Below are 17,024 nucleotides of genomic sequence, written 5' to 3'. Positions count from 1 at the left end.
CCATGGGTCTGATCTGAGGACTGATATGAGCATACAGTAAACAGGGGCTACACAGCCATGGGTCTGATCTGAGGTCTAATGTGAGCATACAGTTAACAGGGACTACAAGGCCATGGGTCTGTTCTGAGGTCTGATGTGGGCATACAGTAAACAGGGGCTACACAGCAATGGGTCTGAGCTGAGGTCTGATGTGGGCATACAAATACCAGGGACTACAAGGCCATGGTTCTGTTCTGATTACTGATATGAGGTCTGATGTGGGCATACAGTTAACAGGGACTACCCGGCCATGGGTCTGATCTGAGGTCTGATGTGGGCATACAGTTAACAGGGACTACAAGGCCATGGTTCTGTTCTGATTACTTATATGGGCATAGAGTTAACAGGGGCTCCAGTGCCATCTGTCCGATCTAAAGTCTGATATGGGCATACAGTTAACGGTTGATCTGAGGTCTGAAGGATCTGGTCTGATGGGTCTGATCTGAAGACTGATGTGGATATATGATTGACAGGGGTTACAGGGCTCTGGGTCTGATCTGAGGTCTTATGTGGGCATTTGGTTGACAGGGGTTACAGGGCTCTGGGTCTGATCTGAGGTCTTATGTGGGCATTTGGTTGACAGGGGTTACAGGGCTCTGTGTCTGATCTGAGGTCTGATGTGAGCATATGGTTGACAGGGGTTACAGGGCTCTGGGTCTGATCTGAGGTCTGATGTGAGCATACGGTTGACAGGGGTTACAGGGATCTGGGTCTGATCTGATGTCTGATGTGAGCATACGGTTGACAGCGGTTACAGGGCCATGGGTCTGATCTGAGGTCTGATGTGAGCATATGGTTGACAGGGGTTACAGGGCTCTGGGTCTGATCTGAGGTCTGATGTGAGCATATGGTTGACATGGGTTACAGGGATCTGGGTCTGATCTGATGTCTGATGTGAGCATACGGTTGACAGGGGTTACAGGGCCATGGGTCTGATCTGAGGTCTGATGTGGGCATATTGTTGACAGGAGTTACAGGGCTCTTGGTCTGATTTGAGGTCTGATGTGAGCATACAGTTGACAGGAGTTACAAGACTATGGGTCTGATCTGAGGTCTAATGTGAGCATACAGTTGACAGGTGTTACAGGGCTCTGGGTCTGATCTGAGGTCTGATGTGAGCATATTGTTGACAGGAGTTACTGGGCCATGGGTCTGATCTGAGATCTTATGTGGGCATATTGCTGATAGGAGTTACTGGGTCATGGGTTTGATCTGAAGTCTGATGTGGGCATATTGTTGATAGGAGTTACTGGGTCATGGGTCTGATCTGAGGTTTGATGTGGGCCTATGGTTGACAGGGGTTACAGGGCCATGGGTCTGATCTGAGGTCTGATGTGAGCATATGATTGACACAGGTTACAGGGCTCTAGGTCTGATCTGAGGTCTGATGTGAGCATATTGTTGACAGGAGTTACAGGGCTATGGGTCTGATCTGAGGTCTGATGTGAGCATATTGTTGACAGGAGTTAAAGGACCATGGGTCTGATCTAAGGACTAATGTGAGTATATTGTTGATAGGAGTTACTTGGTCATGGGTTTGATCTGAGGTCTGATGTGAGCATATGGTTGACAGGGGTTACAAGGTCATGGGTCTGATCTGGGGTCTGATGTGAGTATAAGATTGATGTTTAAGATTGGACACATGACTGACAGGGTTTATAGTCACAAAAAAGGGAGAATGGGAAGAAGTCCCACAAAAGGCAGCTCGATGCACACAAATAGATATGAAATACACAATTTTAATGATCATAAAAGACACAAAAAAAATCAAAAGTAAAATTTAAAATATCACAGGTGGTGTACACTGTATAGAAGACACAATGAAAATAATAATAATGCTAAAACTAGTAATAAAACCTAAGGGATGTACTGCTTTAAGAAAAAGTTCAGATCTTTGAATACCGGATCTCTAACGATTCTGACTAAATCTTGTCTCTTTTGACACTGATAAGGTTGCAATGTTAGTCAGATGCAATCCAATATGATCCGATGTTTAAAGCAAATGAATATCTCATATGCACAGGTAACTGTGTAGGGTCTGTTTGTCTTTTTTATCATATACACAGTATTGGAACTGTTAGTTCTGTTAATACTCCTTAGTGGTATGGGAGACAGTCCATAAATGCCGTTTTTGAAGAAAACTAAAGTGCAGTGTGCTAAGAACAATAAAGGTCCGTAGTAAGTAAGAGGGACTCACAAAATCTTAAAGTCACACTTTCCCTGCTTGCCTGTATCCTCTCCAGCACGCCAAACACTCGGCGTTCACCTGGTTGTCCGCTTTTGGGCATGATCCAAGTCACGTGATGTATTTCAGGCCACTGGTATTCGCGGATTATCTACTTTTTTGTCCCCGACTGATTCTTAGCTAAGATAGTTTCGTTTTTCAGAGCGCTCTGATATACCGCAAGTAGGTTGTAGATTGTGTTACATATTGGCTAATCAATGCGTTTCAGCTGCAGATAGCTTGATCTGTGGTCTGATGTGAGCATATTGTTGATAGGAGTTACTGGGTCATGGGTTTGATCTGAGGTCTGATGTGATCAGATTGTTGATAGGAGTTACTGGGTCATGGGTTTGATCTGAGATCTGATGTGAGCATAGGGTTGACAGGGGTTACAAGGTCATGGGTCTGATCTGGAGTCTGATGTGAGCATAAGATTGACAGGAGTTACAGGTTAATGAGTCTGATGTGGACACATGACTGACAGGGTTTATAGTCAACAGGGTTTTAACTCAGCCTTCTAGTCCAGAATCTTAGCCAGCAAATGTAGGGAGCTGCATGTTGATATAAGGATGTAAGCAGCTGCATATATCTGAGCCAGATGTGATTATGGATGGACAATATTTTTAGGGGACAAAGATAAAAATGTCATATATATTAAATGGTTAAATTTTACTTTGTAGCTGGCAGAAAAAAATTGTAGGTGCAAAAGTAAAACTGCTGCAGTAATTTTCATCAACTAATAGGGATCTTACAAGCCCAGACAACTTTTTTTTAAATATTTAAGTGTGAACTACTTTGCATATTTGGTAGTCAAATGAAGTGCCGTCACAGAAAGGAATCTATTCTAATGAGAATGTTCTCTTAGTTTCCACTGTGAAAAAAGTATCACTACTCTTATTTTTTTACTTTTGATCTAATTTACTCTTTTACATAATGTGGTTTTAGAAAATATAATTGTGTGTGTATATATATATAGGCATACCATAATTTTTAGAGGTGAAACTGGGACCACCTGGCGTCAAGGGGGCGTGGTGATTAATGGTCCTTTTAAAGTAGTAGCTTTTATGTGCGTAATGTTTTGTGAATACTCTACCCTTCCTCAGTCAAACAACAAGTGAATCACACAGTTTAAATAGACCATAACACTACCCCCTAGGCACCATTATATTGTCATGGCAACCTATACACAACATGAGCAAACAAATCATTCATCTAAATCTCAGATTCTAAATAATGCCAAACATTAAGCATAATTACTCATTTCATAAAATAGTGAAAATCATATACATCACACAATGTAATATCTGCAGTGTAATATCGGCTAGATTTAGAGTTCTGCGGCCAAAGGGGTGCGTTAGCTACGCGTGCTTTTTTCCCCCCGCACCTTTTAAATACCGCTGGTATTTAGAGTTCACAGAAGGGCTGCGTTAGGCTCCAAAAAAGGGAGCGTAGAGCATATTTACCGCCACTGCAACTCTAAATACCAGCGGTGCTTACGGATGCGGCCAGCTTCAAAAACGTGCTCGTGCGCGATTCCCCCATAGAAAACAATGGGGCTGTTTGAGCTGAAAAAAAACCTAACACCTGCAAAAAAGCAGCGTTCAGCTCCTAACGCAGCCCCATTGTTTCCTATGGGGAAACACTTCCTAAGTCTGCACCTAACACCCTAACATGTACCCCGAGTCTAAACACCCCTAACCTTACACTTATTAACCCCTAATCTGCCGCCACCGCTATCGCTGACCCCTGCATATTATTATTAACCCCTAATCTGCCGCTCCGTACACCGCCGCAACCTACGTTATCCCTATGTCCCCCTAATCTACTGCCCCTAACACCGCCGACCCCTATATTATATTTATTAACCCCTAATCTGCCGCCCCCGCTATCGCTGACCCCTGCATATTATTATTAACCCCTAATCTGCCGCTCCGTACACCGCCGCAACCTACGTTATCCCTATGTACCCCTAATCTGCTGCCCTAACACCGCCGACCCCTATATTATATTTATTAACCCCTAATCTGCCGCCCCCAACGTCGCCTCCAACTACATACAATAATTAACCCCTAATCTGCCGACCGGATCTCACCGCTACTCTAATAAATGTATTAACCCCTAAAGCTAAGTCTAACCCTAACACCCCCCTAAGTTAAATATAATTTACATCTAACAAAATAAATTAACTCTTATTAAATAAATTATTCCTATTTAAAGCTAAATACTTACCTGTAAAATAAACCCTAATATAGCTACAATATAACGAATAATTATATTGTAGCTATTTTAGGATTAATATTTATTTTACAGGCAACTTTGTAATTATTTTAACCAGGTACAATAGCTATTAAATAGTTAATAACTATTTAATAGCTACCTAGTTAAAATAATTACAAAATGACCTGTAAAATAAATCCTAACCTAAGTTACAATTAAACCTAACACTACACTATCAATACATTAATTAAATAAAATACCTACAATTATCTACAATTAAACCTAACACTACACTATCAATAAATTAATTCAATAAAATACCTACAATTATCTACAATTAAACCTAACACTACAAATGGCGTAGGGGGATCTGCGGTATGGAAAAGTCGCAACTGCAAAGTGAGCGTTAGACCCTTTCCTGACTGACTCTAAATACCAGCGGTAGCCCAAAACCAGCGTTAGGAGCCTCTAACGCTTGTTTTGACGGCTACCACCAAACTCTAAATCTAGCCGTAAGTGTTTTATGTGTCTAATTAACCCCTTAAGGATAAGACCACTTTTCAATTGTCGACCAGAGCTATTTTTACATTTCTGCAGTGTTTGTGTTTAGCTGTAATTTTCCTCTTACTCATTTACTGTACCCACACATATTATGTACCGTTTTTCTCGCCATTAAATGGACTTTCTAAAGACACCATTATTTTCATCATATCTTATAATTAACTATAAAAAAAATATAAAATATTATGAAAAAATTGAAAAAAACACACACTTTTTCTAACTTTGACCCCAAAATCTGTTATACATCTACAACCACCAAAAAACAACCATACTAAATAGTTTCTAAATTTTGTCCTGAGTTTAGAAACACCCAATGTTAACATGTTCTTTGCTTTTTTTGCAAGTTATAGGGCAATAAATACAAGTAGCACTTTGCTATTTCCAAACCATTTTTTCCCCAAAATTAGCGATAGTTATTGTCATGAGATGCAGGACACATGCAGGACACAGCAATGATGGTACAACTCTATTTTATTACAGAGCATGGAAACATACGTCTATTCAGGTTGATTGTACTAACTAACTGCGACACAGACTACCGGACATAAGCCCCGCCCCCAAACTAGTGACATCACATCCTGCTCTCATCACATCTCCCCCTTTTTCAAAGGCGAAGCATACATTTGAATATAACAAATAACAAGGTATACGAACAGAGTATACAACAACATTTTTTTTCCGAACAATATATAAACAAATAGGTTCAGAAAATATAAACACATAAATTACATCCTGACTTGGACATCGGGGTAGACTACCCTAGTCCACAGTGACCATGGGATTATTCTGCCCATACTTCCGGTCACTGTTCTAGCTAAAGTCAGTCCCTATATCGGGCCGGAAGTTTCACCACTCTTCCGCTTGATGTAACTTTGCATGAACTGTCCTCTGATACAGAAGATGGTGAATAGGAGTCCGCTGGAGGCAAATATATATCCCCGCTGTGATCTTGCTGAGGGGAAGGCACCTCCCTTAGAACAGGGGATCCCACCGGCGGTGGTACTGAGGCATCCAGTTCCAGACTCTCAGGTACAGGCTGAAGATGTCTTCGATTACGGTGTGTAACCGTCCCTCCATCAGTAAGGACTGTATAAGACCTTGGTTCTGGAGAGCGTCCAATTAACGTAGCAGGCGTCTTCCATTTCTTCTCATCATCCAGTTTAATTCTGACACTTTGCCCCGCATTCAGTTACTGTAAGGGCCTGACAGAATGTCTCCTGTCGTAGAAGAAACGATAACCCTTTTTGGCCTCTTCATCCCTCCTAAGGACTTCGTCCCGAGGAACAGGGCCAGGTGGCTTGAAGACACCTACTGAGGGTAAAGTGGTGCGAATCTGGCGTCCTAGCATCAGCTGTGCCGGGCTAAATCCGGTGGCTTGAATGGGCGTCGCCCTGTATGACAAGAGGTCTAGGTACAGCTCAGATTGCTTTAGAATGAATTTTGTTGTTTGAACTGCCCTTTCAGCCATTCCGTTGGCCTGCGGATAATGTGGACTTGACGTGGAATGTACAAAATCATATTCCTTGCTGAAAGCACTGAACTCTGTAGAAGCGAACTGCATACCATTGTCACTCACATGTCCCATTGGAATGCCCCACCGGGCGAACAAGCTCTTCAGACGAATGATAACGGCTTGACTTGTGATATCATTCAGAGGTGCAATTTCCAAATACCTGGAATAGTAGTCGATCACAACAAGGAACTTTTTCCCGTGCAGTTCACACAAATCTGCAGCTATTTTCTGCCACGGCCCCGCAGGCAGCGGAGTAGAAATCAAGGGCTCCCTTCTCTGAGTAGGCCAGCGTTCCCGGCAAAAGGCACATTTAGACACGTGATTTGCAATGTCGGAGCTGATCCCAGGCCACCACACAGCTGTAGCTGCCCTTTCTCTGCACTTTGTAATGCCTAGGTGGCCATCGTGAATCCTGTTTAACATCTCCTTCTTCATGCTGACAGGAATTACGATGCGCTCTTGTAACAGCACCAACCCCTCCAGCTCCATGAACTGCGACCTCTCTGGCTGGTAAGAACTTAAAGACATCCAGACTGCCCGCCTCTAGGGCCAGCCTTCTTTTATGTACTTTATAACCTCTTGCAGATCTGTGTCCAAATATGTCTCTTTCTTTATCTCCTCCAGTTTCCTTGAAGAAATGGACTTAGAGGCCAGAACTGAATCAACATACACTTTCACATCAGATTCCGTGGAGGATTCTTCAGCAGCAGCCAGCGGGAGCCTGGATAGTGTATCCGCCACAACCAGTTGTTTCCCCGGCACATGCACTGCCTGAACATTGAACCTGAGCAGTCTCATTAAAAGTCTCTGGCATCTTAAGGGTGTTTTGTCGATATCATAAGAGTTGATTAGAGGGACTAGCAGTTTGTGGTCAGTCTCCAGACTAAATATCTCCAAACCCACTAGATAACGCTGAAAGCGCTCACAGGCCCAAACTGCAGCCATGCACTCTTTCTCAATTTTAGCGTATTTTGACTCCGCAGCCGTCAGTGTGCGGGAACAGTAGGCGATGGGCTGTAGTTTATTTTCATTTAACTGCAGGAGAGCAGCCCCCAACCCATAACTGCTTGCATCAGCACTAACCACAGTCTTTTTGGAAGGGTCGTAGAACCCCAGCACTGGGGCAGACCCCAGCAGGGACTTGGCCTGCAGAAAAGCTTTTTCTTGTGAAGGTCCCCAGACCCAGGCAACGTCTTTCTTTAGAAACTCTGTGATAGGGTGTAGAACTGTTGATAAATCTGGAAGAAACTTGCCCACATAATTTACAAGGCCCAATATCTGTCTCAGCTCATGTACATCAGAAGGACTTTTCATCTGTTCAATAGCACAAATTTTCTCGGGGTCTGGCTTGATGCCATCCCCATTGATGATATGCCCAAAGTAACATAATTCAGTTTTCCTAAAATGGCATTTCTCTTTATTTAACTTCAGCCCAGACTCTTTGATAGCCTGCAGCACACAACTTAAACGCTGATCATGCTCCTCCGCTGTAGACCCATACACCAGAATGTCGTCCATGACGACTGCCGTGCCCACGTGGTCACTTAGGAGAGAACTCATTTCCCTTTGAAAAATTTCTGGGGCAGAAGATATCCCGAAGGGGAGTCTGCAGAAGCAAAACCGACCTACCGGTGTGATAAAGGTAGTCATTTTGCGGCACTTTGGATCCAGGGGGATCTGCCAAAAGCTGCTAGAAGCGTCTAATGTAGAAAAGAACTTCGCTCCAGCCAACTTTGGAGCTATGTCTCCTAATGTCGGCAGCACAAATCTCTCTCTCTTCACTAGCTCATTCAACCTTTTCAGGTCCACACAGATGCGCACCTTTCCATTTTTCTTTGCAACCAGAACAATGGGGGCACACCAGTCAGTAGCTTCAACAACCTCTTCAATAACCCCCATAGACTTCATGCGCATAAGCTCCTTCTCCACTTGAGGCATGAGCGGGAACGGAATTCTACGGGGAGTAGAAATACTGTATGGGACTGCATCACTTTTAAGTGCTATCCGAACTGGCTTGCAATTCAGTAGGCCCAATTCGCCAAACATATCTTCGGAGATCTCATTTACTCTGGCCACGAGGCCCAAATCACAGGCTGCTTTTCTGCTCAATAAATTGCTAACACACTGGCCTCGAATCACATGCACCCACATGGTGAATTTTCTTTGCTTGTACTCACAGCTGGCAAGAAATTTCCCCGCACTATCAATGTGGCCCCCGGGACTATGGACATTTATAGTAACCTTCGCCAGCTGGGGCTGTCGAGGCAGTTTCATAAATGCAGCAAAAGACATTACAGTGATATCTGCTCCTGTGTCAATCTTAAAATCAACTTTGTCTCCCATTACAGTAAAAGTAACCTTCCAATCTTCCTCTGAGCTTGGCCTTTCCACAACAGACCCCACAAAAGACACTTCCTGACCCTCTTGGTCACTGTCCACCTGCATCTCCTTAATATATTCAGTTTTACACACCACTTCAAAATGGCCCATTCTGTTACATTTTCTGCATCTTTTATCTCTGGCCGGGCATATAAGACTCTGATCATGGGCACAGTAGCACCGTCTGCATCGGGCATGCTGCGCCCATCCACTTCTAGGTCTATCCATTATTTTAGATCTACCGCTCACACTGTGCCTTTCACTAGCAATTTTCCTGGACTGTTGCACTTCATCCACAATACTCTCAGACCTCAGATCAGCACTTTGCTTTTTCACCAGTTCCCTCTGGCGGGCCATCCTAATAGCCCCATCTAATGTTAAATCAGGCTCTAACTGCAGCTTCAGTGAAACTTCAGCATCTGCAATCCCAATAACTATTCTGTCTCTGATTTGCTCTTCTTTAGCAACACCAAACTCACAGAATTCAGCTAATTCATACAGGCTACGCACAAATGACTCCACAGATTCTCCCACACGTTGATTACGTTTGTGAAAACAAGCTCTGTCACGAATCACATTTCTTTTGGGCACAAAGTGGGCACTAAGTTTATCCATAACTATATCAAAGTTAACTTCTTCCCCTTCTTGGAAAGTAAAAGCATTGAACACTGGCTCTACATCTTTCCCCATAGAGTATAAAATAGAATTAACTTGTACTTCACCACTCTCCTTGTTCAGTTTGGAAGCAATCCTGAAGCGCTGAAACCGCTGACACCATGTGGGCCAAGCTGCAGGCTGAGAGAAGTCAAAAGGCTCAGGTGAGATAAACTTTGACATCGTCATCGATCAGGAACAGAAGCGCAGGCCAGAACTTCTGACACCATGTCATGAGATGCAGGACACATGCAGGACACAGCAATGATGGTACAACTCTATTTTATTACAGAGCATGGAAACATACATCTATTCAGGTTGATTGTACTAACTAACTGCGACACAGACTACCGGACCTAAGCCCCGCCCCCAAACTAGTGACATCACATCCTGCTCTCATCACAGTTATATTGGAACACTGATATCTGTCAGGAATCCCTGAATATCCTTTGACATGTATATATATATATATATATATATATATATATATATATTTTTTTTTTTGTTAGAAGACAACCCAAAGTATTGATCTACGCCCATTTTGGTATATTTCATGCCACCATTACACCGCCAAATGCGATCAAATAAAAAAAAAGTTCACTTTTTCACAAACTTTAGGTTTCTCACCGAAATGATTTACAAACAGCTTGTGCAATTATTGCACAAATGGTTGTAAATGCTTCTCTGGGATCCCCTTTTTCAGAAATAGCAGACTTATATGGCTCTGGAGTTACTTTTTGGTAATTAGAAAGCCGATAAATGCCGCTGCGCATCACACATGTATTATGCCCAGCAGTGAAGGGGTTAAGTAGGGAGGTTGTAGGGTTAATTTTAGCTTTATGTAGTGTAGTAGACAACCCAAAGTATTGATCTAGGCCCATTTTGGTATATTTCATGCCAAAATGCGACCATTTTGGTATATTCCCCGCCAAATGCGATCAAATAAAAAAAATGCTCACTTTTTCACAAACTTTAGGTTTCACACTGAAATTATTTACAAACAGCTTGTGCAATTATGGCACAAATGGTTGTTAAAGCTTCTCTTGGATCCCCTTTGTTCAGAAATAGCAGACATATATGGCTTTGGCATTTCTTTTTGGTAATTAGAAGGCTGCTAAATGCCGCTGCACACCACACTTGTATTATGCCCAGCAGTGAAGGGGTTAATTAGGTAGCTTGTAGGGTTAATTTTAGCTTTAGTGTAGAGATCAACCTCCCACCTGACACACCCCACCCCCTGATTCCTCCCTGACCCCTCTCAAACAGCTCTCTTCCCTCCCTCACCCCACAATTGTCCCCACCATCTTAAGTACTGTCAGAAAGTCTGTCAGTACTAAAATAAAAGACTTTAAAAAAATAAATAAAAAATAATAATACATATTCTGCTGTGTAGGATCCCCCTAAGCCCCCAACCTCCCTGATACCCCCCCCCCAAACAGCTCTCTAACCCTCCCCTTCAACCTTATTGTCCGCCATCTTGGGTACTGGCAGCTTCCCCCCATCAATAACCAACCCCCATCCCCTCCCAGATCCCTTAGATAGAAAATGTCCCCCCTCTTCTCTCCCTCCTTCCCTTTACACTCTTCCATAGTGTAGGGCTCCCACCTGCTCCCTCCCCGTGCGCGCTCCCGCCTCCGCAACTGTGCGCGTGCCCAGACCCGTGTGTGCTCCTGGCGTGCCCCCGCCCCCTCTGTCGTCATTCCCCCCCAGCGATGGCTGCCCACTCGCCTCCCTGCAGCAGCTTCCACCCATCAGCTCTCTGCATTAGTGTTTGAAAAAAGGTATTGCAGTGATGCTTCAATATCGAGGCATCAGGGCAATACCTTGAAAGAGACTGGAAGCGAGCAGGATCGCTTCCAGTCGCTTTAAACCCCTAACGACGTACAGGGTACGTCGTTGGTCTTTAAAGACCAGTTTGTGTCTGACGTACCCTATACTACGTTTGTCGTTAAGGGGTTAAGGAACAGAGTCAAATACTGATAAGGCATAAATACAACATTGACTGAAATAAGTAAAAAAGAAACACATATTTGATAAAGCTGTTTAAGAGGCTTCGCTATACCATAATGCAGGAAGATTACAGCCAAAATGCTATCCTGCCTGAAGTAAAGCAAGATCCATGCCAAAAATTCTGCCTGTCTGCACTTCCTGGTCATACCCACATGATTCCCCTAAAAGTGTATCACCAGTGGTCCGGGGGTGTTAAATTCCAAGAAAAATAAACAAAGTAGCACTACAAAATTAAAAAACCTTATGCTGCTCACTCAGCCTGTATTACTAAATGTAAACTTTAAAGGGCATGAACATTAAAGGGACAGTCAACACCAGAATGTTTGTTGTTTTAAAAGATAGATAATCCCTTTATTACCAATTCCCTAGTTTTGCATAACCAACACAGGTATAATTATACAAGTTTTACCTCTGTAATTACCTAGTATCTAAGCCTCAGCAGACTGCCCCCTATTTTCAGTTCTTTTGACAAACTTGCATTTTAGCCAATCAGAGTTGACTCCACTGTAAATTCACGTGCATGTTATCTATATGAAACACATGAACTAATGCCTTCTAGTGGTAAAAAAACTATCAAAATGCATTTAGATTAGAGACGGCCTTCAAGATCTAAGAAATTAGCATATGAACCTCCTAGGCTTAGCTTTCAACTAAGAATACCAAGAGAACAAAGCAAAATTGGTGATAAAAGTAAATTGGAAAGCTGTTTAAAATGACATGCCCTATTTGAATATTAAATATTTTTTTTTGGACTTCTGTCCCTTTAAGCTAAGCAGGGCTGTTTGTAACAAAGTACCAGCATCCAACTATGCTGGCGAGCCACAGCCACAGACTCACAGTCCGGTCATTTTTAATAATGTGTCCGGGTTTCAGGGGGTCTGCAACCCGGATACATGATTTGAAACCCGGAGGTGGCAACCCTACTGGGACAGAATGAACAACCGGGTGGGACACTGGGACAGCGCCTCCAAACAGGGACAATCCCAGTCAAATTGGGACTTCTGGTAAGTATATATATATATATATATATATATATATATATATATATATATATATATATATATATATAAGCATATATTTTGTAAAATGTATATGAAATAAAATGTCTGTATGTTTAGTTAGTAAACAAAATACGGATTTTAATATAACAAAATGTTAGTATAAATTAAAAAAATTTGAAAATTTCTGAGTCTGGGTTATCAACTCTGCAAGACAAAAAAAATATTCATGAACAAAGGAGAATTCATAAAAAATAATACATTTTGTAATTGTTACCTGGAGGATACAAACAAAAATATGCAAGGTATATGATACAATGATTAATTTTCTGTCATTTGTGTTCTTTAATACATACTAAATAAAGTTATTTTAATGTACGCCGCGCGATGCATGCTGGTAAATGTAGTTAATTCTCTTATTTTATTACATGGTCTTAATAGCCAGAAGACTACTAGTCCCGAAACCGACTTGCTACCGATACACGCATTTGACCTTTTGAGGTTCCGCCTTAGCCATATTGCTATTGGTTCGTTACTCCTGCTTGCAAGCTTCTGATTGGCTCAGCGTGCTCCCGGCATTGTGTTGTGATATTTTGGTGTGTGAAGAGGAAGCAGCTGCAGGGCAAGATGTCTGGGTACAGGAGCCAGATCAGTAAAAGCAAAGACCCTTCCGGGCTGCTGATCTCTGTGATCAGGTGAGAGATAAACCAGCTACCTAAAACGTGTTAACCCCTTAACTGTCGTATGGTGCTGCCAATTTCTATAACGAGGACATGGTATGCAGCTGTTTACTGGGTTGTCTTGGCAGTCAAGGAGTCAAACAGGAAATATCTTCTCAGTGCTATATAAACTTCAGGCAAAGCCATAGTGTTTTGGCATCATATAACTGCACTTATGGTTTATAGAAGAGTAGTAAGTATGTTGTTACTTGCAGGTCACTTATCCTGGGACTTCACTTTAGATCCCAAGTGTATATGTATGAATATATTACTTCACTTTAGATCCCAAGTGTATATGTATGAATATATTACTTCACTTTAGATCCCAAGTGTATATGTATGAATATATTACTTCACTTTAGATCCCAAGTGTATATGTATGAATATATTACTTCACTTTATATCCCAAGTGTGTATGTATGAATATGTTACTTCACTTTATATCCCAAGTGTATATGTATGAATATATTACTTCACTTTAGATCCCAAGTGTATATGTATGAATATATTACTTCACTTTAGATCCCAAGTGTATATGTATGAATATATTACTTCACTTTAGATCCCAAGTGTATATGTATGAATATATTACTTCACTTTAGATCCCAAGTGTATATGTATGAATATATTACTTCACTTTAGATCCCAAGTGTATATGTATGAATATATTACTTCACTTTAGATCCCAAGTGTATATGTATGAATATATTACTTCACTTTAGATCCCAAGTGTATATGTATGAATATATTACTTCACTTTAGATCCCAAGTGTATATGTATGAATATATTACTTCACTTTAGATCCCAAGTGTATATGTATGAATATATTACTTCACTTTAGATCCCAAGTGTATATGTATGAATATATTACTTCACTTTAGATCCCAAGTGTATATGTATGAATATGTTACTTCACTTTAGATCCCAAGTGTATATGTATGAATATATTACTTCACTTTAGATCCCAAGTGTATATGTATGAATATGTTACTTCACTTTAGATCCCAAGTGTATATGTATGAATATATTACTTCACTTTAGATCCCAAGTGTATATGTATGAATATATTACTTCACTTTAGATCCCAAGTGTATATGTATGAATATATTACTTCACTTTAGATCCCAAGTGTATATGTATGAATATATTACTTCACTTTATATCCCAAGTGTATATGTATGAATATATTACTTCACTTTAGATCCCAAGTGTATATGTATGAATATATTACTTCACTTTAGATCCCAAGTGTATATGTATGAATATATTACTTCACTTTAGATCCCAAGTGTATATGTATGAATGTTACTTCACTTTAGATCCCAAGTGTATATGTATGAATATATTACTTCACTTTAGATCCCAAGTGTATATGTATGAATATATTACTTCACTTTATATCCCAAGTGTATATGTATGAATATATTACTTCACTTTAGATCCCAAGTGTATATGTATGAATATATTACTTCACTTTAGATCCCAAGTGTATATGTATGAATATATTACTTCACTTTAGATCCCAAGTGTATATGTATGAATATATTACTTCACTTTAGATCCCAAGTGTATATGTATGAATATATTACTTCACTTTAGATCCCAAGTGTATATGTATGAATATATTACTTCACTTTAGATCCCAAGTGTATATGTATGAATATATTACTTCACTTTAGATCCCAAGTGTATATGTATGAATATATTACTTCACTTTAGATCCCAAGTGTATATGTATGAATATATTACTTCACTTTAGATCCCAAGTGTATATGTATGAATATATTACTTCACTTTAGATCCCAAGTGTATATGTATGAATATATTACTTCACTTTAGATCCCAAGTGTATATGTATGAATATATTACTTCACTTTAGATCCCAAGTGTATATGTATGAATATGTTACTTCACTTTAGATCCCAAGTGTATATGTATGAATATATTACTTCACTTTAGATCCCAAGTGTATATGTATGAATATATTACTTCACTTTAGATCCCAAGTGTATATGTATGAATATATTACTTCACTTTAGATCCCAAGTGTATATGTATGAATATGTTACTTCACTTTAGATCCCAAGTGTATATGTATGAATATATTACTTCACTTTAGATCCCAAGTGTATATGTATGAATATATTACTTCACTTTAGATCCCAAGTGTATATGTATGAATATATTACTTCACTTTAGATCCCAAGTGTATATGTATGAATATATTACTTCACTTTAGATCCCAAGTGTATATGTATGAATATATTACTTCACTTTAGATCCCAAGTGTATATGTATGAATATGTTACTTCACTTTAGATCCCAAGTGTATATGTATGAATATATTACTTCACTTTAGATCCCAAGTGTATATGTATGAATATATTAGTTCACTTTATATCCCAAGTGTATATGTATGAATATATTAGTTCACTTTAGATCCCAAGTGTATATGTATGAATATGTTACTTCACTTTAGATCCCAAGTGTATATGTATGAATATGTTACTTCACTTTAGATCCCAAGTGTATATGTATTAATATATTACTTCACTTTAGATCCCAAGTGTATATGTATGAATATATTAGTTCACTTTATATCCCAAGTGTATATGTATGAATATATTAGTTCACTTTAGATCCCAAGTGTATATGTATGAATATGTTACTTCACTTTAGATCCCAAGTGTATATGTATGAATATGTTACTTCACTTTAGATCCCAAGTGTATATGTATGAATGTTACTTCACTTTAGATCCCAAGTGTATATGTATGAATGTTACTTCACTTTAGATCCCAAGTGTATATGTATTAATATATTACTTCACTTTAGATCCCAAGTGTATATGTATGAATATATTACTTCACTTTAGATCCCAAGTGTATATGTATGAATATATTACTTCACTTTAGATCCCAAGTGTATATGTATGAATATATTACTTCACTTTAGATCCCAAGTGTATATGTATGAATATGTTACTTCACTTTAGATCCCAAGTGTATATGTATTAATATATTACTTCACTTTAGATCCCAAGTGTATATGTATTAATATATTACTTCACTTTAGATCCCAAGTGTATATGTATGAATATATTACTTCACTTTAGATCCCAAGTGTATATGTATGAATATATTACTTCACTTTAGATCCCAAGTGTATATGTATGAATATATTACTTCACTTTAGATCCCAAGTGTATATGTATGAATATATTACTTCACTTTAGATCCCAAGTGTATATGTATGAATATATTACTTCACTTTAGATCCCAAGTGTATATGTATGAATATATTACTTCACTTTAGATCCCAAGTGTATATGTATGAATATATTACTTCACTTTAGATCCCAAGTGTATATGTATGAATATATTACTTCACTTTAGATCCCAAGTGTATATGTATGAATATATTACTTCACTTTAGATCCCAAGTGTATATGTATGAATATATTACTTCACTTTAGATCCCAAGTGTATATGTATGAATATATTACTTCACTTTAGATCCCAAGTGTATATGTATGAATATATTACTTCACTTTAGATCCCAAGTGTATATGTATGAATATATTACTTCACTTTAGATCCCAAGTGTATATGTATGAATATATTACTTCACTTTAGATCCCAAGTGTATATGTATGAATATATTACTTCACTTTAGATCCCAAGTGTATATGTATGAATATATTACTTCA

At 39.5% G+C, this 17,024-nt stretch overlaps 1 protein-coding gene across 1 annotated transcript in view; it reads left to right on the top strand.

Moving 5' to 3' along the window:
- Positions 1-13,168: 13,168 nt before the first annotated feature.
- EXOC4 (exocyst complex component 4) overlaps positions 13,169-17,024 on the top strand; it is a 1,163,948-nt gene continuing 1,160,092 nt past the window's right edge. The window contains exon 1 of the mRNA XM_053716390.1: positions 13,169-13,290. Within this exon, the coding sequence (XP_053572365.1) occupies positions 13,223-13,290 (68 nt within the window). The 5' untranslated portion in view covers positions 13,169-13,222. The remainder of the gene's footprint in view (positions 13,291-17,024) is intronic.

The sequence above is a fragment of the Bombina bombina genome, chromosome 6 (genome assembly GCF_027579735.1).
Source record: "Bombina bombina isolate aBomBom1 chromosome 6, aBomBom1.pri, whole genome shotgun sequence".
Lineage (NCBI taxonomy): Eukaryota > Metazoa > Chordata > Amphibia > Anura > Bombinatoridae > Bombina > Bombina bombina.
The sequence above is the reverse complement of the archived record's forward strand: the minus strand, read 5'-3'. Positions and strand labels throughout refer to the sequence as shown.